The sequence below is a fragment of the Cavia porcellus genome, unplaced genomic scaffold, assembly GCF_034190915.1.
Source record: "Cavia porcellus strain 051 isolate PalLab524CR breed Dunkin Hartley unplaced genomic scaffold, mCavPor4.1 scaffold_13, whole genome shotgun sequence".
NCBI lineage: Eukaryota > Metazoa > Chordata > Mammalia > Rodentia > Caviidae > Cavia > Cavia porcellus.
In genome coordinates this window covers 61,060,970-61,086,336 of record NW_026947496.1, presented here as the reverse complement: position 1 = coordinate 61,086,336, position 25,367 = coordinate 61,060,970, and the positions used below count along the sequence as shown (strand labels likewise).

Genomic DNA, 25,367 nt, shown 5'->3' with positions numbered 1-25,367 from the left:
TTCATTTAAAATAAGTTGAATTTACACAACAAATTCTAGGTTTTTGCTGAAATGTTAACAAGTAGTTCTGTCATTTTCTGACCAAGCCTAGAATATACTTACATCTATAATGAAGTCTTGATAAGGTTTCAGTGGTTCTGAACTATCTGTTGCTTTAATTAAATCTTTCCTATATTTAACAATAAATAAGCCAAGGTTTTTCTCTTCCTTTGAAATCTTCAACCTCAAATCCAGTTTTGTGACATCATCCTGTACTTTGAATAATGAAGCCAAAAGAGTCATTGGCTTTGGTGAAAAACCATCAACATTTTTACTGACTTTATTAAATTCTCCTAAACTTGCATTAGCAGGTAAACCTGTGGGGATAAAAGCAATTTTACTTTTTTTACTGAAGGAAGAAAATACATATCCTAAAACAAACCACTGTTTTGGTATACAGAAATGCTTTGCCACTGAGACTTCTTATTAGTCCAATCTGGATTTTCTTGTCTTTTCCACTGGCACTCTAAAAACCCCAGGGAATCCTTAAATGTTCTCATATCCATTACTAAGTTGTATCAGGAGATACACAGAAAATGGTGATATCAGAATCACCAATGATACTTTTTATAATCTGATTCCTAACTATATTGATATATTCACAGCCTACTATTCAGTAATTATCTGTTTGAAATATATTTGAGCTGTCTGAAGTATGATAAACCATGTAGTCATACTGTTCTTTATGAATGTTACTCATATAATATTTACTGGACCATTTCTATTGATAAGGCACTCTTTTGAGAAAAGTACTTTTACTAACTAAAGATTCCTGGTAGCCATTCCATTAGGTGCTGTTATTTCAGTACCCTTTTTTGATCAGAAACTAATCTTAAGTCATAAAGCTGTAAGTGGCCCAGCCTTATGAAGCCCAGTTCTCACTCCAGAGGCCACTTAAGCTGTTCCCCTCCCCATGACAATCATGTCCTACCCTAACTCATCTTGGAAGTTTTTAAAACAAATTCTTCACTTAAATGAGTCAAACATTTTATATTATGAAATTTTGTATTATGAAACTAGATGTTTCATTACCAAATATTAAAACATAATTTGCTCTCACCTATGTAAGGAGCCACATCAAGATCGTAGATAAGATGAATCAAGTGATTTACATGGTTACCAGTAAGAATTTTTTTCAGTTCTACCCAAATCCTCTCTCCTGATATTCCACCCAAGCCTTGTGCATTTTGTGCAATTGCTTCCAATGTCTCAGAATCATGGTCACCTGGTTTGTCTACAATTCTGCCATAAAACCTGTAAGACAAAAATCTTCTAAGTGAATTTACCTTTATTTTGGCATACCATCAGAAGTCTATTTTTCATTTTTATTACTACTACCACATAAATCTATTTAAAGGGAAAGAAAAAGAATTAGTACGGTCTAGGAAACACCTTAGAAATGATGTGGTAAATTTTCTATCTCTTTTATTTTTTTCCATGTAAGAAAACTCAAGATGTACTATTTAAGTAAGCTTTTTAAGGTCAGAAGGAACTAGAACCTACCACACTTCAGTTTCTCTTCCAGTCCCTGACAAGGCTCAGCATGGCTCTGAAATGCAGTTCCTCACTTGATACTTACAGTAAATGCATAACAGCATCTTTTAACGTCACCAAAACCAGACTTGAATATCCTAACTAAACAGTCTTAATTCATCAGTTTGCCTATCTGTACACATTAGTACTTAAAATATGACAAATGAAGTCGCAAACAGTGTAGCATTATTTCATAGAATGTTAGAACTGAACACCTTAAAGTACATCCATTCTACCACTCATACATAGCCCTAAAAATTCACTAATGGTCCAAACTTAACCCTAAGTAACTACAACTAAGCTTGATTTATGTTATTATTTGCAGGAATGATTGCTTGCCAATAAGTGTTCAAGTTTAGAAAAACGGGATTTATTGAAAAAAACCTTAAATATTCTGAGTAATCATATCAGTGAAAAAGAACATTGCTAAACATAAATCTACCAGTTAGAATACTTGTGGTTTTTTTTTTAATAATTTAAAATTTAAAATATTGCTAAGGAAATAACAAAGTTAAGTTTACAAAATGGGAGTACATATTTGGAAACTATCCATTTAACAAGGGGTTAACATGCAGGACATAAAAAGGAATTCCAAAAATTCAGCAGCAAAAACACAGTAACCTAATTTTAATAATGACCAACAGATCTAAGTAGACGTTTCTCAAACACACAAATGGCAAAAAAAAGTGCTCAACATTATTAATTATTAGGAAAATGTAAGTTGAAACCAGAATGAGATAACCCCATAAGCTAGTAAGAATGGTTGGTACCAAAAAGACAAAAGAGAACAAGTTAAAGAAGTTGTGTAGAAATGGGAACTGCTTTACACTGTTGGTGAGCATATAGATTACCAAAGCCATAGGGAAAACAGTATGGAGGTCTCAAGACGCTAAAAGCAGAACTGCTAAATATGGTTCAACACCACCACTATGGATATACATCCAAAGGAAATCCATCTATCGAATTTCTGCACCCTCATTTTTATTACAGCACTATTCACAATAACCAAGAAATGGAAACAAGGTTTATTAATCTACTGAATGGATAAAGAAAATGTGGTAAACACACTGGAATATAATTCAACCATAAAAAAGTCCTGTCATGTTCAGCAGCATGGACAGAAGTGGAGATAATTATTGTAAGTGAAATAAGCCAGGGATAGAGAAGTATTTAATGATCTCAAAGATGAAATTTATAAAAGCTGATCTGTACAAGTTGAGAATAGATGGTTACTAGAGCCTGGGGATGGGGAGGAGAGGTGGAATCAGTGAATACTAAGTCATAGGAGCCAAAAGATCCAAAGTACTACTATGGAGTATGATGATTATATAAGATAACAATAATGTATATTCCAGAAAGCTATAAGGAGTCTGAATGTTTGCAACATAAAGAGAAAATGTGCCAGAAAACAGATGCTTAACCTGATGTAAATGTTACAGTGTATCCATGTACTGAAGCATCATTATGGTGACCCATAAATATGTACAAATTTTGTTTTTATGTATCAAAAGACAAACATCTTAAATTCTTAAAAGAATAAAATTTGCTGCTACCTACAAAATCACTTATGCAGGTTTGACATACATACTTTGGTTATTGTACTGGTTATTTTTCTTCTCACTGAAGTAATTTTGTACTGAGGTATCAGAGATATTCTGTGACACTGGAAACTATAAGCCATATGAGGTGTACTGTGATCAGTCCACTTAGCCCAGTTTTTGGTATATGATAAGCACACAAATGCTCAATGACTGAAAATATAATTTAATAAAAAGAAAAATGGGCATTTAAAATTGATTTAAAACTTTCCTATAGAAAAGATTAAATATGCATACTTTGGGAATGAAAATAGACCATGAAGTAGTATCTCTCATAAATCAAAAGCTACTAAGTCATCACTGGAAAGAGACATTGGAAATCTCACCATTTTGTGCTATGTAATGTACATGCCTAAACTATGCTCTGATATTTAAATTTTATTTTTAAAATAACTTACCTGAAATATCTTAAAATTCGAAGATAATCTTCTTGTATTCTCTGTTTAGCATTTCCAACAAATCTAACTTTCTTATTTTTTAAATCTGTATAACCATTAAAGTAATCAAATAAGGTACCATCAAAACCTATTCATTAGAAAAAAGGGGAGAAAAATCATTATTAGCAAATAATACTGTGCCACAATATCATACAAAACTCAGTTTAGAACTAAACTAAAAATTCTGCATGATTAAATTACAAAATTAAAACATAGGTACTAATATTCATACTTGTCGCTACCAAATGGAAGCCAGAATAAACGGCTGTTTTTACAGTGGCCAAATAACAAAGACTTAAGAATAAACTAAAAAGAAATGTGCCAGGACTATGTATGAAGTGGAGCACAGCACATAAGCTGATTTTCAAAATAATATAAAGAGACAGAAAACCAAAAGTAATAAATTGAACTGCATTAAAAATTTAAAAATTAAAAATTAAAAATTAAAAAATTAAAAATTAACTACATTTGTTCACAAAAGCCACCATCATGCAGAAAATGATAAGCTAAGTGACATCCTAGGAAAAAAGTGTATGTAAATCAGGAAAGCTCCTATAAACATTACATAAGTAGGCTAAAATATATAAAGGAAATTTTTCTAAAGTGAAAATTTTCAACTTTTGTCATAAGAAAAAGATTTTTGAAAAACCATTTTTCAGATTTCCCTCAGAACAGCGAATACCCAAACATCTGGCAGCACTGTTGAAGGAGACGCTCCTGTTCCCTAGAAGTTGCGAGAGTTCATTATCACACACCCTAGTACATTTGTGAGTTCTGAACCATGATGAACCTGTTACTCATAAATGCTGCAAACAAGAAAGGCCCCATATAATATGTCCTCTCATTTAAAAATGGGACAAAATAAGTTTAATATAGTCATTTAAAAATCCTGGGTATTAGGATGAATAATTCATCCTGGTTAACATGGTATTTCCCTAGCTCTGAAAAATTACATCACTTAGTTAAAAATCTCTGTCCCCAGAAATTGAGACAGCTGTCTCAGAACGTTCAAAAAAAAGAAAAAAGAAAAGAAACATCGTCTAGAGCATTTATCCAAGTACGTAAGCTAAGTGGTCTTGTGAGGTGCTTCAGTCTGGCATAAGGACAAGAGGCACTGTCACTACTTGTGAAAAATAACTGCTTGTTAATTTAGTTAAGGTTAAAATGGGATCCTCTCTAAATATCCCAAAAGCACGAGTACCTGTAAACTTGGACTGAATGCTTTATCAAGCTGTGTTGGTTTACACAGGGAAACTGTTAAAAAGGAAACTATCTTTAAGTATATGAGAACTTTAAAAGGCTCCAGATTTTAAAAAGACAACAGACCAAAAAGAAGCAAACAAAATGATTACAAAGAAGCAAACAATATGGTATGCCTGTCTTAGTTTTAATTCTCTTGATAAAAGATGCCTAATTGTCCCTTGGTGAGTCTGGAGATAACTAAGGTGTTTTTCAGTAAAGATCAAAATTTGGATGAAAAAACCAGAAATATGACAAAAGCAAAAACAATGGCTTAGGATATGAAATAATCAGTCATAAGTGTCAGAACTACTGATTCCTAGTCCAATAAGGCTTGAAACAAACCCAGACCCAAAAAAAAGGGTTAAAAGCGATTATCACACATCAATATGTATTTTGTTTTGCTCTGAATATCATTCTGCTAAGATACAGGGAATAACAACATGAAATAAAGCTGAGTTGCATGGAATAACATAGTAGTAAAGAGCATGACCTCTGGAGCTAGGCCAGTTCAGTTAGAAGCCTGATTCTATACTTTACAAGATGCATAACCCTGGGCAAATTACCTTATGTTAAACAGCAGTGTCTGCTTTATAGGTTGTTAGATTAAATTTACATAATGTGCTTAGAACAGTGCCCAGTACCTTATAAGGGGTTAGCAAAAGTTAGAACATTTTGTTTTAGAACACAGTATCTTGGAAAAGAATATTTTGAAAACTTTTAGTTGTTTTTTTTGTGTTTTTTTTTTTTTAAGTAAAGTATGCTTACAGGAAGATAGTAAAGACTATATACATTGCATTAATTGGAGCATTTGATGAATAATGTAAGAAGAAATAAATATTTGGGGCTTTCATTATTTAATTGAGAGAAAATATGCAGCACCTGGGCTCACTATGATCATAAATTTCATAGGCTTGGGAAATCCTGGCTTATATAATGGCTATACAATCTGAACTAAGCTACTTAATACCCACTTTATAAAATTTTTTGGAGAGCTAAATGAGATAAAAATACATTACATGCCTAAGGATAATACCTAAACCCTAAAGTACCTTAGACGTGGTATTTGTTACTAATGTAATCAGCAAGAGATGCCCCCTGAGCCTACAGGTATCTTCCCTAGCCAATGAAGCAGATCTTAAAGGGCTTACCTGAAATTTAAAGTACACAAAAATAATATATGTCATATACCAAAACACTAATTCACCTTTCATCACTTAATATAGAAACTAAGCTACCAAACAAGTTTCATCTTACATGCCAACTTGATTACTGATGTTTACTAAGATGCAATGCTAGGAAAGAATGTGAGATTGTGTGTAGGCTCAACAATAAAGAGGTGCTGAAGTGGTTTACCACTGTGTGTCAGATCACCTGAAGAGAGGAAGGAGTGCACACATGATGATAATGCAGAGGAGAAAAATCATATGGGGTGTGTGTGCAGCACAAGTGTGTTATTTTTCATACACTGTTCAGACGCAGCTCTTAAGTTAACAGCCTGAATGTGTAAATGTGGCAGGCACAGTGCAGTTATTCCCTTAATTCTGTAACAACCTTACAAAGGAAACTAACCTTCATTTTATGACATCTGAATGATGCAATTAATTTGGGCTCCACTGTCTCTTACAAGAAATTCATACAAATTTCACTTGAAAGACATCTGATGGACTGAATTACAATATTATCTCTATATATTACCTAGAAACATAGAATTTATAGTGAGATCTCTGCGTTCAGCATCTTTCTGCCAGTCAGTTGTAAATTCTACTTCAGCATGTCTTCCATCAGTGGTAACATCAATCCGTAGTGTAGTGATTTCAAAATTCTCTTCATGAAGCTATAATTACAAATTTTTTTTAATTACCTTTTAGTATCACTGGACAGGCTAAAAAAGAAAATGTTTCTAAAGGCATGGTACTATGAGCCCTGACAATGTTATAGCTTATGTCTTTCTAAAAATATACATTGTACACATATCTTGAAAAACATTTCCAATATTCAAAGGAGATCTAAAAGATGATTTACAAAGTTCCACTGTGACTGAGCTGAAATTGACCAATAAACAGCATCTCTGACAAGTAGTGAAGTGGAAACAAAGGAGGAACTCTCAAAGCAGTGTGTTAGGTCCTTCCATTTAACCGCAAGCTATCATCTGAAATAGTTTCTAACAGCTCCAATTTGCAAAGAACTGAACATCAACTCAGGGCATACATGCCATTAAGAAAAGTTCTGATAGAGGATTAAGTACAGGGAACAAATCCTGCAACTCCTCTACTAGTACTCACCAATGAAGTTAAAATAAAATGCTACATGTTCAGTATCTTGGGAGGAGAAACTGCTTCTAGTTGGGAAAGCTGAGTAACTTGTTTACAGTGGCATATGAGCTAAGCCTTGAAAATAAGTAGGATCTGAACAAGCAAATAGGAGGAAAAAATTCCACGTGAAAGAATAACCCAAAGGCACATTGCAGAGTATATGTAACAGAGAATGTTTATCTAACAAACAGTGTATCAGTGATATTCAGCAAAAAGCTTTATGTGTCAAGCAAGAGTATGAATCTCATTAGCAAGTCAAAGCCATCAATGAGCACAAGAAGTGTACTATAAGAATCTTCTTAATTTTATACATACTCTTCATCTGATTCAGTTACTTTCTCATCACTCAGACAAAATACTTGACACCCAAAGTAAAAGGGGAAAAGGTTTATTTAGCTCATAGTTCATAGAGGTTTCAGTCTGGCTCCAAGGAAGGGTGGAACACTGCAGTGGGTCCATGGTTCATGGCACTGAAGGGCAGCAAAAGCAACGAGAGAGAAACATGCTTCTTTTTTTTTTTTTTTTTTTTTTCCCAAGGCTAGTCAAGTGAAGCAGTGGGAGTGGAGAAGGAACAAAGAAATCTGTAAAATCTGTAACTGGTTGTGATCAATTAGTTGTAAACACCACTGCACTCGGACCAGCCAGAAACATGCTTCTTTGTGTCCCTTATATTGTATCCCAGTCTACCAGGGTTAAGGCAGTGCCAAGCTTATCAGTGAACTTATCCAGCAGTCACCCAACCTTAATCCAAGCACCCTTAGTCTCAGCATCGCATTACAAATCAATCACACACTCTACCTTCAACCACCTCCAAAAACACCCTATGACCACATTTGTGGGGGTACCTCTAGGCAAAGACTGTAACAGTCTATACCTATATATATGCTCCTATAGAATTGCAGAAGTCAAAAATACAACACATGAGTATTTACGAAGGGAAATATAAAGGACTTCACATGGGAAAACTGAAGATCTATATAAGAAACAGTCAGACCTCCCTCTCCAGAATGCCCCCCTGACTCATGTAGAAAACCAGGAGTTAACTCTAAAAAGAAAAGGAGCTTGGCACTCAGTCTCTTATGATCAAACATCAAAATAAAAACAAGAATTAAGTGAAAACCAGCATAAGCCCTCTCCTTTTTTCCCACTTGCTTTTCAAAATCCTAACAAGCAAGCTTATCCCAAGCCGTAACACTGAGAGATTCTTCTGAGATTTCTCCTAATGAAAACTTGTAATTCTAACATAAGAGTCTCACAATTTCCTACCTGACACTTCTACACAGAACTACAATAAAGCCCTCAGGTCATTTTCCTAACATTTTACAGCACCATCAAAATAGGAGAGCCAAAGAACAGCCCTATTTAAGGAACACTGAAATGAAACACAAAACAGCTCAGAAGAAACAGACTTGGTCAAAGCGACAGTAATAAATAGCCTAAGGAAAATATGAGAAGTTACTGCATTTGAAAAAGAACAGGAAGCTTTACAAGAAATAGTCATGTGCCACCATATAAGGACATTTCAGTCATCAACACAGTGTATGAAGTGGTCCCATGGTCATACTAGAGCTGAAAAATTCATGTCACCTAATGACACTGATGTCATAGGACCATAGTCATCACAATATAGTGCATCATCCTATTGCTCTTGTATGTCCTAGTGCTAGTATGTAAATGTACAGTACTGCTAGTCATATAAAATTGTATTTGCACAATTAAGTACTACAACTGTTGTGTACTGTTGTGTACAACAATTACAAGTGGCTGTTGATAGTTTGCTTTTACTATACTGTAATTTTTTTTTATTTAAAGAGATAAAGAAAAAAAGGGTAGAATACAGAATTTCAGGAAAAATAAACAGTAAGAAATCACTAGTTGATAAGGTACATATTGTCATCATAGAAATAGTTGTTCAAGTTATAAAATTAAAACATACAAAGTGACATTCAAATAATAACACTGCAAACAGTTCTGCTTGATGACCCAACAAAAACTTAGTAATATGGTTATCAGTCCTGCACACTTATTTTTTATCTTGAGGGTAAGATTAAACATGCCAATACGGAACAGAACAGTTCATAAGGAAACAATTTAAAGAAACACAGATTTCAAAGCAAATCTACTGGAGATCTTCACTGTCTATCTTATTGTCTCTAGTTTTCTTCCAAAGAGTTGTCCCCATCTTCACCTATACTGAGCATTATAGAACTAATCAAGTCATTACAGGATGATGAAGGCTTTTTAGGTCTTCAAGACCTGATTTTGGGGAAGTTGACAATGAATGCCATAATGTCTCTCATTCTCTTCGTAGTGGCTGTCTTTAAGTATGCTGAAATTGAACACAATAGACTAGACTAATATCACTCTGAAAAGTGAATACTAATATTGCTAGATTTTATATCATAATGCTACAGAATTAGCATTGGGTTTCTTAGTGTCTCTTCTTCAGAGTATCTGTTCATTACATCGTGTATTATATAATCTGTTCCCGTAGATAGTTTAGAAATTCTTCCTATGTGTGAATCTCTACATGTATATCCTTTCTGTATTTTAGGGAAAAAAAGATCAAAACAAGACAACAAAACAAATCCTAGAAAAACATGAAATGAAAAAGACATATAAGGCCACAATATTAGGTGATCTACAGTAGTTACTATGCTTTCTCCTGTTATTTTCAATAGAATTGTCCACATGATCAGGCATTATATAGTTAAACATAGCATTACATAGCTATTTTTATAAAAACTCAACTTTGAAGACATTGTAGGACTTGAAAGCAGTTAACAATCAAAAACAGAATGGATATCTTTTACATCTTCTCATCTTCAGAGTAGTTGCCTCTACTTACTCTTAGACTTAATACTATCAAGCATAACAAATTCGAATAAAATCAGTTAAGGCAAAATAGCAGTCTAACAAACCGGCTTCAAATAAGATCAGTCATAGTAAAACAATGTAAGTAATACAGGGTTTCAGTTTAAGTTAATAGGAAATTAAGGATAGTTACCATGGTAAATCCTGTTATTTTAGGGTTAGCGGTCTGTGCCCTCAAATCTCGTATGAGTAGACAGACCAGAACAAAATATAATCAAAGTAAATAGAGTGATAGGACTACTGTGGCTTTTAAATCCTGATACACTTTTAACAATGTCCTCTGCCTTCCTTTTTTAGGCAATTCTTCACCTTTCCCCATCTCAGGATGCTTTGTATATTTTGGGTCCCACTAGCTCCTTTAGTTTTTAGACTAGGGTGTCAACCTTTTATCTATCTGAGTGTTGCTGAACCTTTTTACCCCTGAGAATAATCTTGAGCTGTACTCCTTTACTTATTAAAGGTTTTCATTCCTTCCAGTTGTGTAGTTCGATAATGCACAAAAGTGTCATAACTTTCCAACCTTCTGCGGCTGCTGGACGAGTTGTCCCTATTTCTCTCTGGTTTGCTGTCACATAGAGCATTGTTTTCTCATCTTTGACTCTCAGTTTATCAACTCTCTTTCAGGTTCAGTGTATTTCCTACTCAGAGCATCTGGATGGATCCTGCCTCATAATCTACTCTGCCTATGTTTCTTTTTTGTTAGTGTATTAAGGCTATCTATATTAAAGATTATAGCTTACCGTCTGCCTCATCTCTGCTATTCTATTCTTCTGCTATTATTTGCCCACTTTACTCTTTCATTCCATTGTCTTCCCCATTCATTGAGGCCTCTCTACCACTGTTGCTGGAATCCTAGTATTTTTTCCTCTCTCTTTCTGGAATGTCCTTCAGTATTTTTGGTAGGGTTGGGTTGGTGGCCATGAACTCCCACAGTTCCTCCTTGTCTTGGAAATATCTTGTTTCTCCATTAATTTTGAGAAAGAGTTTTTCTGGGTACATCAGTCTTGGTTGGAGGTTATTTTCTTTCAGGGCTTGGAGTATTTTCCCCTAGGCTCTTCTCGATTTGATTTGAGAGTTTGTGTTGATAAGTCTGTTGTTATTTTGATGATCTGTCCTTTGTAGGTGACCTGCTTCTTTTCTCTGGGTGGATTTCTGCAATCTTGATTATTATATGTCTGGGTGTAGATCTATTTTGGTTGTAGGTGGCTGGAGTTCTGTATGCCTCATTTATCTGGATATCATTTCTTTTTCCTATGCTTGGGAAGTTTTCCTTAATTATGTCTGTGAATAGTCTTTGTAGTTCATTTGTGGTTACTCCTGCTTCTTCGCTCACAATAAATCCTCTTGTCATCTTCTAGCCTTTGAACTGTTTCTTCCTGGTTCCTCATTATTTTTAAGAGATCTTTTCTTTCACGATCACACATCATAAATCTCTCTTCAAGTTTTGAAAGGCTAACTTTAGTTTCTGTCAAGGCATTTTGCCAGCTTTCAATGGAGTTTTTAGTTTCCTGGTAATCTCTTTGGATCTGTTTCATGTATTCTAGATTTTGTTTATATTCTTTATCAAAGGTTTCTCTTTCTTTTCTGAGTTCCTCCATTCTTCCATCTGTGTTCTCTTGGGAGGGGCTTATCATTTCTTTAATCTTTTTATATCTTGCCTCATTTGGATCAGAAGTACAGTTTTAAATTTGTCTATGAGGTCACAAATGCAGTTATGTCTGCTGATATCGTGTCTAATATTGCATGATCACTGCACTGGTTCTTTTCTGTATTTACCTCGCCTGGACTTGTTTTCCCAGGGTCAGTGGCTGGAGGGGTTTTTTTATTTCTGTCTCTTCTCAGACAAGTGTGTCCTGGGGGGGGTCTCTGGCCCTCTCCGTATTGCTTAGGGTCTTTCCAAAGCATGCTCACTGGGGCTTTGCTGCCCTCCCCAATGTGCTGTTATCTGAGGTACACGCAGGGACACAGGGATGGTGCAGGCTAGCCTCAACCCTCTGAGCCAGTGGACTCAAAATTTCCTTCAGTGACTTAGGTTGTACCTTGTGGACATCACAGAGTTGTGACCTTTTTTCCCCTGGCTACTGGGTCCCAACCAGAGGCGTAGCTCAGCCCCAGCAGAGCCTACCAGTCTTCTCTGTGCCAGGGGTTGCCGACTGATGCCTTCGTGGTGCCAGGCTCTGCCCAACTCCAAGATGTCCTCCAGCCAGCAACAGCAGCTGTGGCACCCAATACCCATTACTCACCAGGAATCAATGCAGTTCTCCATCTTGGCTCCAGTCTACGCTACACCACGTCCTCCCACCAAGGGCTCGGGACTGAACAATTACCGTTATCGGTGACCATGGCTTCATCTCAACCTTGAATCGCCTGACTCCACAGTGCTCCTGGCATTGCGCGGACTGGTCTCATGAGCACGTAGGGCTCCAACCCTCCACTCGCGTTTTTCCTTCTCCACAGAGGTAGATTCTAGCTTGATGTGTTTTTTCTACATCTAGACCAGCATCCTCCCTCTTCAGACAACTGCACAGCACCCGACTTTGGCACCCAGACACAGGGTCCTCTCCGTGGCCTCCTCCAGCCTATACTACAGTTTTTATGATTACAATGTACTACTTTTACTTACATTTAAAAAGCCACAAGCCCCAAACAAGTCCTTCAGAAGGAATTCCAGAAGGCCCTGTTATCACAGGACTGATGGTTTCACATGTGCCATTGCCCTGGAAAGCCTTGTAGAGTGACAAGGCTCAGAGGTGGAATACAGTGATGATAATCCTGACACAGAGGCTTACACTAATGTGTGTATGTGTGTGTCCCTTAGTGCTAACAAAAAGAAGTTTAAAAGGAAAAAAATTTTAATAGAAAAAACTTGCAGAATTAGCACATAAAGAATTTTTGTACACCTGTACAGTGTGTTTTACGGTGTCAAGTTTTTAAAAATGTAAAGAAAAAATTTTAAAAACTGGCTAACAACAGATTCCTCAGAATGTACCAGTATTAAATGACATTTTCAAGACCAACTGAAAATTTAAAAAACCAAAAAAAAAACTGTAAATGGAACAGTTGGGAAATCAAGACATTCTCATAGACAGTGAAATAAAAAACCTAAGGACAGAAAATAAAAGAAAAAAACAAAACTAGATGATCAGCCTTCTTGCCCCATATCCAGGTAATAGGACTTTCCAAAGGAAGACATTTTAATCAAGGAGATGAGATTATAAGGGAAATACAGAGACCCATTTAAGAGCCTAACACAATAAATGAAAAAATAAGTCCAACCATGACAAATCACCTGGAAATTAAGGATGCCAGACAGAAAGATCAGAAACATTTCCAAAAGGTAAAAATAATCAAGTTTCAAAGAAAAGAGAAAAAGAAATGGGAAGCTACTATTCTAGCATGGAAGTAGCCCTAAAAGTTGGAAAACAAAACTTCTAGTGGAAATTACTGCCATCTAAAATGTCAATAGTCAACAAAATTATCAAAGCACTGTGAAGGTAAAATATTTTCATATGGGTGAAGCTTCCTTAGCTTTTGGAATATTTAAAAGGAGAGCATAAATGAGGTAAGGCTACAATGTAAGATCCAGAAAACAGCATGGATAACAAAGAAGAGAGGTCAAGGAAAGTGCTAGACTGTCTATATTAGAGCGGGAAGACAAAAGCAAGTGAAACGTGCCCCACACCCCCAAACACAAACTGGATGTGTTTAAGTATTTGAGAGGAACTTTATAGTTTTGCTACCAAGTACAGGAATAAATGAGTAGTACATGGAAAGCTACATCAGACAGTAATGCTATTACCTGCAGGATAAATAACATGTAACACAAAGAATGTAATCATAACAATCCAAACTGCAGTTATAAACAATAAGTCGCAAGTAAACCCTGAACATTGATTTAACCAAAAATCATGATATAAATAAACCTGAGAGATAGGTAAAGGAGAAATGCTAAGCAGTTGATTTTAAGGGTACGGTAAGGAAGCTAAGTCATCTTTCCACATAGAAAGTCAGTGGAAAACACATTAAAACTGGGAAATTAAAAACAAAAACCATAACACACAGCAGTGATTTTTCTTTTCTTAGAAACTGTGGTGGTAAAAGAGAGCTATCAAACTTAATTAAAAGTAGCACCAAAACATGGAAGGGTACCGGATTTAAGAAGGTAGAGGTCACTGACATTTTTATTAGGCTTTTTGTCATTTGCTTTTTTAATTAGAAAAAATGCTAAATTTTTAAGAATTATGTAAATGGCAATGCAGTTAACTAACACCACTTTTTACTCACCCTGGCAGTAACTGTTCCATGCTTTTCTCCTCTGTTGTTTATCATCCGAATTCCAGCTGCCTGAAACATCTCCTTCATCTGAGCAGGGGTAGCAGTAGTAGCAAAGTCAACATCTTGAGGCTTCACTCCATTTAGTAAATCCCTCACTGCTCCTCCCGCTATTCTTAATTCATGATTCTGTTTGACAAATAATTCTGAAGTAAAAGAAAGAAGTCAAAGCATGTCTTTTTAATGAATCATACAGTGCAAGGTTTTCCAAATATTAGAGTCAGTACAGATTTAACTGCTTTTTCATATGAAAATAAGATCAAGACGTGATATAGTTTCTTTCCTATAACATAATGCCTCAAAGATGTACGGGAAGCAGAAAACTTGTAAAATTATTCTTTGCTCCTTCAGAAGTAATTCTGAACTCACAATGCTTCCAGGTCATCAACATACATCAGAATTATTATCAGACAGTTAAAGCAAACAGTTTGCTTTTTTGAAGTTAGTTTATGTACATTCTTTAGAAATGTTTAAGTATTCTGGTATTTACCTTTTCGAAAAGATGTATAGGTATTATGTCCATATGTTATTTGAAACTATAAAACTATCAGACATCATCGGTTTGTCACACTAATTATGTTATAGGAATCCTTCAAAAAATTACCAGCATATATTTTTTGAGATCAATTCCTATCTGTGTTCTAAGTAGAATCATATGAACACTGAAATGGCTATGAGGTAATTACATTAACTCCTCTATAGGTACAGGAAAAACAAAGAAATGCCACTGTAACTGTACTTATCTGACCAAAACCACCACATGGGACCTGGGAATGACATCTGGAACTGGCCTGCCATTCTGCATTAGGTTTTGATGTTGGTATGAGCTGATGTACCACTCACAACTAGCCCTTGGTGTTCTATGAGCATGTACAGTTTCACACATCAGTATCAGACAAAGCAAGACAACTGTATAACTGTGTGTAAAGACAAAATCTGAACTGTCCAAGACACATATATAATATGAAATAGTTAATGAAAATATTACTCCTTACTTATCAAATAGTTTTAGTCTTGCATTGTGATCTTAAATTCTAGGAAAAAACTCACAAACGCAAAAAAATTAATTTTGCTTCCTACAACCATCTGATACACTCTAAAGTTCTACATCTTAACTTCCAAAGCAACCTAACACAAGCCCAAATCTTCTAAGAAGTCTTTTCAAAAACTTTTTTTTTTAATTTAGAGAAAAAAAAAAGCAAAACAGAAAAAGAGTAGAATACAGAATTTCAAAAAAACCCTTAGAAATCACTAGTTGATAAGTTATATATCATTTTCTTAGAAGTAGTTGCTCAAGTCACAAAATCAAAGCATAAAAAGTGGACAATCAATGACAGTACTCAGCTGCTCCAGGAGACTCCATGGTCAGTATTCTCACTCCCTGCAAAGAGCAACAGTTGAATTTGACGTGTCCCTGCTGGTCTCTGGCTGGAGGTCACTGACATGAGCACAGCAAAAAGTCAAATGTGTCCATCAGAGTTCTATAGCATCCTAAATCCCAAAATGTAACTTTTACCTCTACTCAACTTCTGTTCTCTTTTATCTCCATAATCCTTTTCACCTATTTCCCCAAATCTTTCAAGCCTAAGCTTCATAAACTCCCCAGAATGGCTTGCTTAAACATAACAAAGGCTCCTTCCTCTACCTTGTTGTTTTAACTAAAAGCAAGCTCTCTGACTTCCAGTAAACTCTCTAAAGGGAAGCAATGATATTCCCTTAATGCCACATTTCCAGTCAAGTTCCATTAACCAATATGCTCCCTATCAAAAGCACTTAAATATAGTCCTTCAACATAAAAGTAAAAATCATGGGTATCAGCTCATTGTTATCTTAAGACTTATGGGGAGGTCCCTGGCTCCAAAGGCTGAAGACTGCCAAAAATATACTCTGTTGCCATCTCCCCCTAGTTTAGGTCCCCTAATCCCCATGCCTGTACTGATAAAAAGTCTCCCTACAATGTCCTCATTCCTGTCCATGCTTCCAGGGCCACAGTACATATTCTCTCCACTCCCCTTAAACCCAGCCTCCAGTTTCATCTAGACACACATGCAACTGCTTCTCCTATCTATTCACATGTCACAACATCCCAATTCTTTACACAGTACAGACTTCCAAGCTCATCTCTCATTGCACAATGACTCACACTTTAGCTGAACTAAATTCTAGCCATGGTGGTTTCCCTATGTGAGTCACTTCACTGAAAGGCCTGCCCACCTCAGTCATCTAGCTCACTGACTCCCTATTGAACTTCTGATCCATGACACTAAAACATTTACAGAATTTACCAATTCTTGTGTCTGTGTGGCAAAGTATCACAAACCTTACCTTTTCTGCATATCATGAAATCTATTCTATCCTATTCTCTAATCCTCTCCCTCTTTTTTTAAAATGCTGGTCATGACCTCTAAACTGAGTTTATGATCCATTAATGATGAATCACCATCCAGAGAGAAAAACACTGATCAAGGTCAATCTTACCTATCTGTTGTGATTAAATTTAGGAAACCTCTCCTGAAGGTGAAATAAATTTCTTTTAAGCCACTAACATAACCTATCTTATAGATACTTTTTATAATCAAATTATGTCTTTGTCTCCCATTTCTCAGAGTAGAAAAACCTATTATTCATCTTTATATCAACCTGACTCATAATGGAACTGAACTGTGAAATTCTAGCTATTAAATGAATGCCTTCATTGGAAGTGTCTTTTAAAAAATTTTGACCTTTGCATTACCAATACACTTATGAAAAAACAACAAAAAGAAACAAACCAGGAAGTCAAAGCTGAATTTATACAGAGAAACAATGATTTTAAAATTCTCATGCAGTCTCACTATAATACAGTGGTATGCTTAAAGTTATTCAATAATTTAATCACATTTCAGGAAAAGATATAGATTCAAAGTAACTTATTTATCAGACTGATTAGTCCTAGGTTATTAAACCATTTCCAAAAAACTCACAATTCAATTATTTTAAAAATATAAACCAGGCAAGGTGGTACATGCCTATAATCCCAGCACTCACTGAGGCAGAATGATCAAAATGAGTTTGAGGTCAGAAGAAAAGTGAGTCTTAAGCCAGCCTGGGCTTTTTAAGTGATTTCAAGAGCAGCCTGAACTCCACAGAGACCTTGTCTTTAAAATGTACCATTTTAAAAAAAGTTATACTTTAATATAGTTGAGAAAGGCCTGTAAAGAAATATTTATCTATGTGGAATAAGTCACAAAAATTACAAGATATGATTTTACACTGACCTAAAACATTAGAGAGTATCAATTTAAAGAGTTCTTTATGCCTCAACTATTGATCATCTTACAGAACCGGTGATGTTTCATTCCAAAAACTTCAAGCTACAGATACTTTGTGAAAACACCATCAAATATAATAAAATTGATTACAAATTTAAGCTTACAACTCAAGAAATGCAAAATATCATCATTGCAGAATCATGTCTATTTACTCTGCTACATCTAATGGTAACTTTGGTGAATTACTTTTATTATCAATCCAAAAGACCATGTGTTGTGTCAGAAAACTTTTATAATTACTCTCTATTTTTAACAATTCTTCAATCGAATTTCCATTAACTTCTTTTTACAATTCTGAATTCTAAGTGCTGGTGGTTACAGTGAGATGGAGTTAAAGTAGGTACACTGTTATATGGCATGATTGTTACTATCAAAATTCTTTTAGAAGAGCTTCCAAAAGTCAAAAATTCAGTTGTTCCCACTGTCACAAATGCAAGGATAATGGCATTTTGACATCACAAACCACTGAGCACTATCACCCAACAATGACTTGATCACTTGGCCACAGCCAAGTAACCAAGATGTCCTGGTTGCTAACTCCCTCAGTGAGTCAGAACCCCAGCTTCATCTATAAAATGAGTAAATAATCATATATGTTTTTTTCTGAATCAGAAGGATAAATGGAATGAAAACTTGACAATTTATAAAACTCTAGCAAGACATGGTGGCACACACCAGCACCAGCACTCTGAGGCAAGAGGCAAGACAAGGCAAAAAGATGGTAAAGTTCAAGCCCCGTCTGGCCAATTTAGGAAGACCCTGTCTCAACACTCAAAAGTTAAAAAAAAAAAAAAAAAAAACCAACTGAGGATATAATTCATTCCTTAGGCCCTACATCTGATCTCCAGTACTATCAAAATGAAAAACACACTGCATCATATGACCACAACTGAAAATTAATTTTACATATGGCAAAGCAACTATTAAGATCTGAGGACTGAGCTGGGTATGGTGGCTTACACCTGTAATCCCAACACTTGGGAAGCTGGGGCAGGAGGATCATTGCAAATTCAAGACCAGCCTGAACTGCAGTGAGACCCTGTCTCAAAAAGACAAAAAAAAAAAAAAAATCTGAAAACTGTTGCAACAGGACTTAAACTGCATGTCACATCACACCATAGCCACAATGGCTGTGTGTTTTCAATCATTTTGTTTTTATATAGGTCATCACATTTTAGCAGGAAACTCAAATCTTTACACCATAACAGAAAAGAAATTGAACAATTATTTCCTATCTGTGAGTAATGCACTGTAAGATTCCATTCTTCCCTATTCTATCATACCTTAGAAAAGGTGAACTATAGAACATGCCCACATTCTCATTTGCTAATCTTTAAGGACAGGACCTTGGAAGCAACTACAACATGTGTAGGTTATCAAACTACTTTGGTCCTCTTTTTCAGGACTTCATTTCTCAGAGTGGGTGAAGTTCAGCTTTTAAACTCAGGTTTACTAAGGCAAACATGTATGTTAAACTCAGGTTTATTAAGCCCAGTATGCTAATTCATGCCTATATAATCCCAGCACTCTGAGAAGTTTAGGCAGGAAGATCACAAATTCAAGCCTACTCTTGGCAATTTAGCGACAGACAGCAAGATCCTGTCTCAAAATAAAGAAACATAAAAAGGCTAGGGCTGTAGATCAATGTGAAGGCCCTGTTCAATCCCCAGTGTCCAAAAAATAAAGTTTAAGAAACTATCCATCAGTATCTAAAACCTTGTTTCCAAAAAAACACAAATTATTGAGATAGACCACCAAGAATTAATTAATCACTCTTTCCAGAGAATAGGAAAGTGGGATGCTGAAAAGGGCATATAAAGAAAAAGTTGAATCAGTCCAACACTGGAACTTTGGATTTGTAACACTGAAACAGTAACAATGGCCTATTTGGTTTCTGGGCATTTGGAATGGTGTGAATCTCAATTAAGATGTGCTATATGTGTTAAATATATGCTAGATTTGAAAGGAATATACAATAGCTCAATAATGCTATATAGCTCAATAGCTCAATAAATATATGCTAATTTTATAGGAATATACAATAGCTCAATAATGCTCAAATTTCACATTAAAATATTACCTTAATTACAGTGTATTAAATACATGCACTGAAAATAATTCTCAAAATGAATTTCACCCATTTCTTGTTTCCCTTCAGTGTAGTTAAGATAATAGTTTATATTACACATGAACTTACACAGTTTCACTGGACAGTGAGTTTATAGCAGTTTTTCACTCTGATTAAATTACAGTTAAGCCAACAGCATAACCAAACTTGCATTTAAGCCCTCTAAACCTGGCATGTTGGCACATACCTGTAATTCCAGAAATGAGGATGAAGATTGATACAAATTCAAGGCCAGCCTGAACTACATTTAAGATACTGAATTCAAGATCTCTCAAAAAAAAAAAAAAAAACTCTACTTCAAGACACCTGAAGAACTTTTAAAAGTCAACAAATTTCACTACCATCTATCTCTAATATGAATGTTAAAAGTCATCATCTAATTCAAGCATATGAAAGAAGTCTTAGAAATAACATAAAACTATTAAAGCAATGTTCCCTCTACCTTCTATTCATTACAACTAACAGCGTTTTTATAAAAATTATAGGTGCTTATCCTTCCCAGAGGTTACAGTTCAGTAGGATGGGGGTAGAATTTCAATATATATACTTTTATTTAAAAGCACTCCAAGCGTACCTTACAGACAGCCAGTGCTGCAAAACATCATTTAGGTAACTTACACATACATACAGTTCAGCGTATTTCTGAAAGCACCACTGAAGCCCCCATAGGTTTTGAAACCCAGCTATGGGGCTCCTTCGACATCAGTAGCTAAGTCTTAAGGACCAATATGGCTAAAACTGTTGCAACAGCAAGAAGCTGCTGTAATTAGGCATTCAGCAAAAGTCATTTTACTGTGTTCTTCTCAGAAAGATTTTACACGTGCACAAATGAAGGTAATTCCTATTTCCTTTTTCGTTCAGTACTCTCAGCAATTATTCACAGGAAAGAAACAGAGTCTCAATGTTTACAAACTGAGCTCTGAAATCAAACTACACAAGATTAAAACCTAACATTGGTTATAAACTATAGAAACACAAAGTACTTCATATTCCTAAGCATCTGTTTCCTCCTCCGTAGTAAGAGGAAATGTACTTACTCATTAGTAGAACTAATACCAAACCTGTGGTCAGAGTACAATACTGTAGCATACCAAAAACGCCATGCTTTTTACTTACATCAAGCTTTTCCCTGAAAGACTTAGCCACAAGCAAGCCTTTTTTTCATTAGCTCAACAAAAATACCTGGATATAGGCTCAAAAAGTAAAGCCTGTGTGTCTCCATTTATACACAGGCTTTTAAAGCAAGAAAATACATCCTAATCTCTCACCTGTCAGACTCTTCAATCCTTCTGTGAAAAGCGACTGGAACTCTGGAGATTGCAACTTCATTGTAAATAGATAATGCTTCAAAAGACTGAGTCTACTCCAACTACAACTCAGTAATGGCCTGTGCCAAGGATACAGGTGCCTCAGCATCTGGAAAGTATCCCACCACTCATCTGCAAGGCAGACATGCAGGCACGCCAATGAAACTTACAAGTCAAGGAAAATAAATGTTTTATTTATCAACCAGAAGAGCTACATCCCGTATCCACATGAAAACTGAATAATTACTTTGTAAAGGGACATTAAAAACGTGCTTGCAGCCACGTGTTCTGTACTGAGATAGTCACATACATTTTACTGTTTTAATATTGTACTGTGAAGTGGGCGTCAAAGCATGAGACGGGGCTCCAGAAAACCAACTGGAAGATCTGCAAGAAGCAGCTTTCTCCTCCACAACATGTCATTGTTACATGTGGACATCACCTTAATTCCCCACCTACCCTGAATTTCGTAACTCTCGATTACCTCCTCAGGATTGGGGACAAAATTACTTTTTGTGACTAGACATTGCTGCCTGCATTTCCCTCGTTCTTTTGCTTGCACGGTGCCTTCCGAGCCCATCACACCCTAGTCCTCCCCATCAGATGAGCCCCAGCGCGGAGGCAGCAGTTCTCAGGTGACTCTATGTGAACTACTAGAAACCCACTCCATTCTTCGGGAAGCAGTAAGGAGTGGCGTTTCCCACAGCACGAATTTCCTTGCCCAAGCCACGTGGGTTGGAAACTGAGTCCCTATCCTTCCATTTGTGCCTCAGCTCAAAAAAGGGGGCTTAAGCCCCTGGCCTCGACTCCCCGTCTGCCGCCGACAGCCCGGGGCGGTCACAGAGCCCACGAGGTCCGCGGGTTTGAGGTATGCAAAGGGCTTTCCGAAATCAGGCCCCGCGGTAAGCTGGGATGGAGTCGGGGCACGACCTCCACGCTGAGGCCCCTTAGCCCACAGCTGAAGCCGCCTACGGCCGGACACCGCTCCCACCCCTCCCCAAGATGCCCGCCCGCGTCGCCGCGGTAGTTCGGCGTGAAGTAATAGGACAGATCTACCCCGGCAGGCCGCTTACCGGCCCCGCGCCTTCTGGCCACAACATGCACTTCCGGAACGGTGAGCGTGGTGACGTAACCACGCTCTAACGTTAGCAGCGAATGAGAAGTCGCCGTCGGAGTGGGCGTGGCCCATCCTCCTCCTGGCCCTTCCCATCTCTCCCGCACCTGGACGGAAATGTAGAGCTTTGCTCTCGGGCTGGCTAGTTCTTTGCCAAGAAGGTTGTCTTGGGGGGTTAAAAAGTACATTACTCGGAAAGGAGACACAGCTACGAAACCTAGGCTAGTGTGTTCAGGACTCTAAACCGAAACCCTGCGACCTCTTGAAATTACGGAGTGTAGGTTATTTTGTAACTTGTGTGTAACTTGCGGTTTTTGTGATCCAGAGGCTTTGTAACAGAGAATGTAGTTGAGTTAATCCCTTAACAGAAGGCAGCGAAGAGGGTGGCAGAAACACGGATTTGGGCCAGGGATTTAGCTTCGCAGTGTGTGTGCGTGGCTGTGTGTGTGCGTGGCTGTGTGTGTGCGTGGCTGGCGCAAGCTCTAGTTCAACCCCTAGTTTAAAAAAAAAAAAGACATGCAAACGTTAAAAACCGTAAAACAAGAAATGTAACTTTATATTACTTAACTTTCTTTAGAAATTGCCTAGAAAAAATGTGTATGCTGTAGTGTCTTTGTGACTTTTTACCAGGAACTTATCGTCAGGATGAATTGAGTTTATTTTAGAAGCGCATTCCAAGTTGACATTCAGAGGCAGAGCACTGTTTCAATCCAAGGCCGTAAGGTAGAAAAGCCTCACATCCCTGTTAGCGTTTCCCATTTCTCTTTACCTCCAGTTTGTACATACTGGATACTTCCATGCCAATTTGCCAACAGAAATGAAATGGGTAGTTTCTATTAAAAAGGTAGCTTCCACCGGAAATAATGTAAAAATCTCAAAAGCGCTTCTGTTTTTAAATTGAATTTCCCACAAAGATAATCCCAAGCCTAGATGGTTTCAGTGCTCGAATTTCTCAAACACAAAAGAAATAACACTGAATTTACACAAAATTGTTTGTAACATGGGAAAAGAAACACTTTAATCTTGAAGAGGAAAGCATAACCCTAATAGCAAACATGGCATAAATATTCTTTAAAATTTGCGGACTAATATCCCATGTCAACAAAGAACAAACAACATAATATTAGCAAATCGGCTCCAATAATAGAAGTTATCATGATCAGTTTGGGTCTTTAAGATGAATGTAAGGTTCAAAGACCAATCACTTTCACCATATTTATAGACTAAAAATGTATGATCAACCTTAACACATACTTAAAAAATAACACTAATAAAAACATCAAATTTAGAACGAGTTTCCTCAGTATGGTAAAGGGCATACTGTAGCTTTGAAAAAGGGCAACTGTAGCTTTGCAAAAGCTACAATTAATATCATGTTTAACAGAAAAATTTTGAGCACATTTCCTCTAAATGAGGAACAAGGCAAGGATGCCCACATTTTTTCAGCATATGACTATAGTTTATCACCATTGACATAAGGCAAGAAAACAACTTAGAAAGTGTAATCATGTGGAAGTAAAATCTTCCAATGACTTGATGTTTTACATAGAAGTCACAGGAAACAATCCAACTACTGTAACTAGTAAGTTTAGCTCAGTCTCAGTATACAAAGATAAAACATAAAAAGCAATTCTTTTTTATGTACTAGCAGCAAAGAGTACAGACTTACATATTTTATATGTATAAAATGTAGGAATAAATAAGATAGTTGGCAACCAAGCATACATAAAGATATTAAATGTCAAAAAAGATTAAATATCACCAATCACGAGGGAAATACAAATTAATACCTTAACAAGGTATCATTAAAGAATTACTAGAATGCTTAAAACTCAAAAACCCTACAATATCAAGTACTTATGAGGTAGTGCAGCAAGTGAAAGACTCATACATTGCTCGGAGGACTACAGACTGGTACAACCACTTTGGAAAGCAATTTATGTTTGTATATTTGTGTTGGATAAGCAAATTAGTATATGTTCCTGAAAATGACTACTACTTAACAATGAAAAAAGAACAAATAATGATATATACAATTTGTCTGACTCAAGTGAGGAAAGCCAGAGTCAAGAAGCTATAAGAAATATAATTTCATTTATATGAAATCAGATAAAAGGCAAACTATAGAGATATTAAAACTGATCAGTTCTTCCTAGGGGCAGGAGATAGAAGAAAGAGTTGATTACAGAGAAGCATGAGAGAGTTTAGAATTTGGAGCAGGGGTGGAGGGTTGGAGGTGCTGCCGGAGTTGTTCTATAGCTTGATTTATGTGGTGACTATAGAACTATGTGTGTTTGTCAAAATACAACAGCACATAAAAAAGTAACTTCCTGTATGAATTTATAGCTCAAAATAGCCCAAAACCAAGAAATGTTTTATATAGTAGCCAAAGTCAATAAGAATATGAAATTTTTAAAAATCCACTTAAAAGGCTCTCGATATGCTCAAATTTGCCAGGGATACAACTCAGTGGCATAAACACCTCCCTGACAAATGAAAGGTCCTGAGTTCAATTCCCAGTGCAAAAAAAAAATTCAAATTATCTCAACTAGTAAAGTATGTACTTGTGAAATCAAGATGAGCACTGTAAAGCCCATTAAAGAAGAAAAAGCTACAACTAATGTCATATGCCAGGGCACTCTCATGGTTTGTGTCAATGGCCCCCAAACCTCATGAATTATGAACTCAATCAAATCTAGTTTTTCTGATTGGTTTGTTGTTTAGTGCTTGGATTGGTGGTGTGAGTGCTAGGGGTCAAGCCAGCATATAATCGAAGGGTGGGAAGAAGATGCGTCTCTCTCTCTTGGTGGTTTCCACCTTGCTGTTTGCAGCCTACTATGAATGACTGTCCCACCACGCCATGCTGCCTTGGAGCCAACTGATTATGAACTGAAACTTCCAAGAACTGTAACAAATAAACCCTTCCTTCCCTAACTTTGGGTGCCAGGTATTTTGTCTCAGCAATGAATGAAAGTAACCAAGACACACCCAAATGAACACCCTTCCACTATAGGATTTTGCTATCAACAAGTTGTCTCATCAACACAAAATATTCTTAACACAGACCAATCCTAAGGAAAATAAAACTTCACTTGCAAAGGACTGACATTTTTCATCAGAACTCCCCACCAGATATATTA

The 25,367-nt window shown here is 36.4% G+C and overlaps 1 protein-coding gene across 2 annotated transcripts in view; it reads right to left on the bottom strand.

Annotated features, from left to right (window-relative positions):
- Trnt1 (tRNA nucleotidyl transferase 1) overlaps positions 1–22,251 on the bottom strand; it is a 33,275-nt gene extending 11,024 nt beyond the window's left edge. Inside the window, exons 1-7 of one of the 2 annotated variants that reach the window (XM_003473448.5) lie at positions 22,187–22,251; positions 21,075–21,245; positions 14,320–14,513; positions 6,545–6,683; positions 3,569–3,695; positions 1,100–1,293; positions 103–356 (exon numbers count right to left, since the gene is read on the bottom strand). In XM_003473448.5, coding sequence (XP_003473496.2) covers positions 103–356; positions 1,100–1,293; positions 3,569–3,695; positions 6,545–6,683; positions 14,320–14,513; positions 21,075–21,222 — 1,056 coding nt within the window. In that variant the 5' untranslated portion in view covers positions 21,223–21,245; positions 22,187–22,251. Of the gene's footprint in view, positions 1–102; positions 357–1,099; positions 1,294–3,568; positions 3,696–6,544; positions 6,684–14,319; positions 14,514–21,074; positions 21,246–21,572; positions 21,593–22,186 lie in introns of those variants that run through there. The other variant, XM_063260281.1, reaches the window with a different exon arrangement.
- Positions 22,252–25,367: the final 3,116 nt, after the last annotated feature.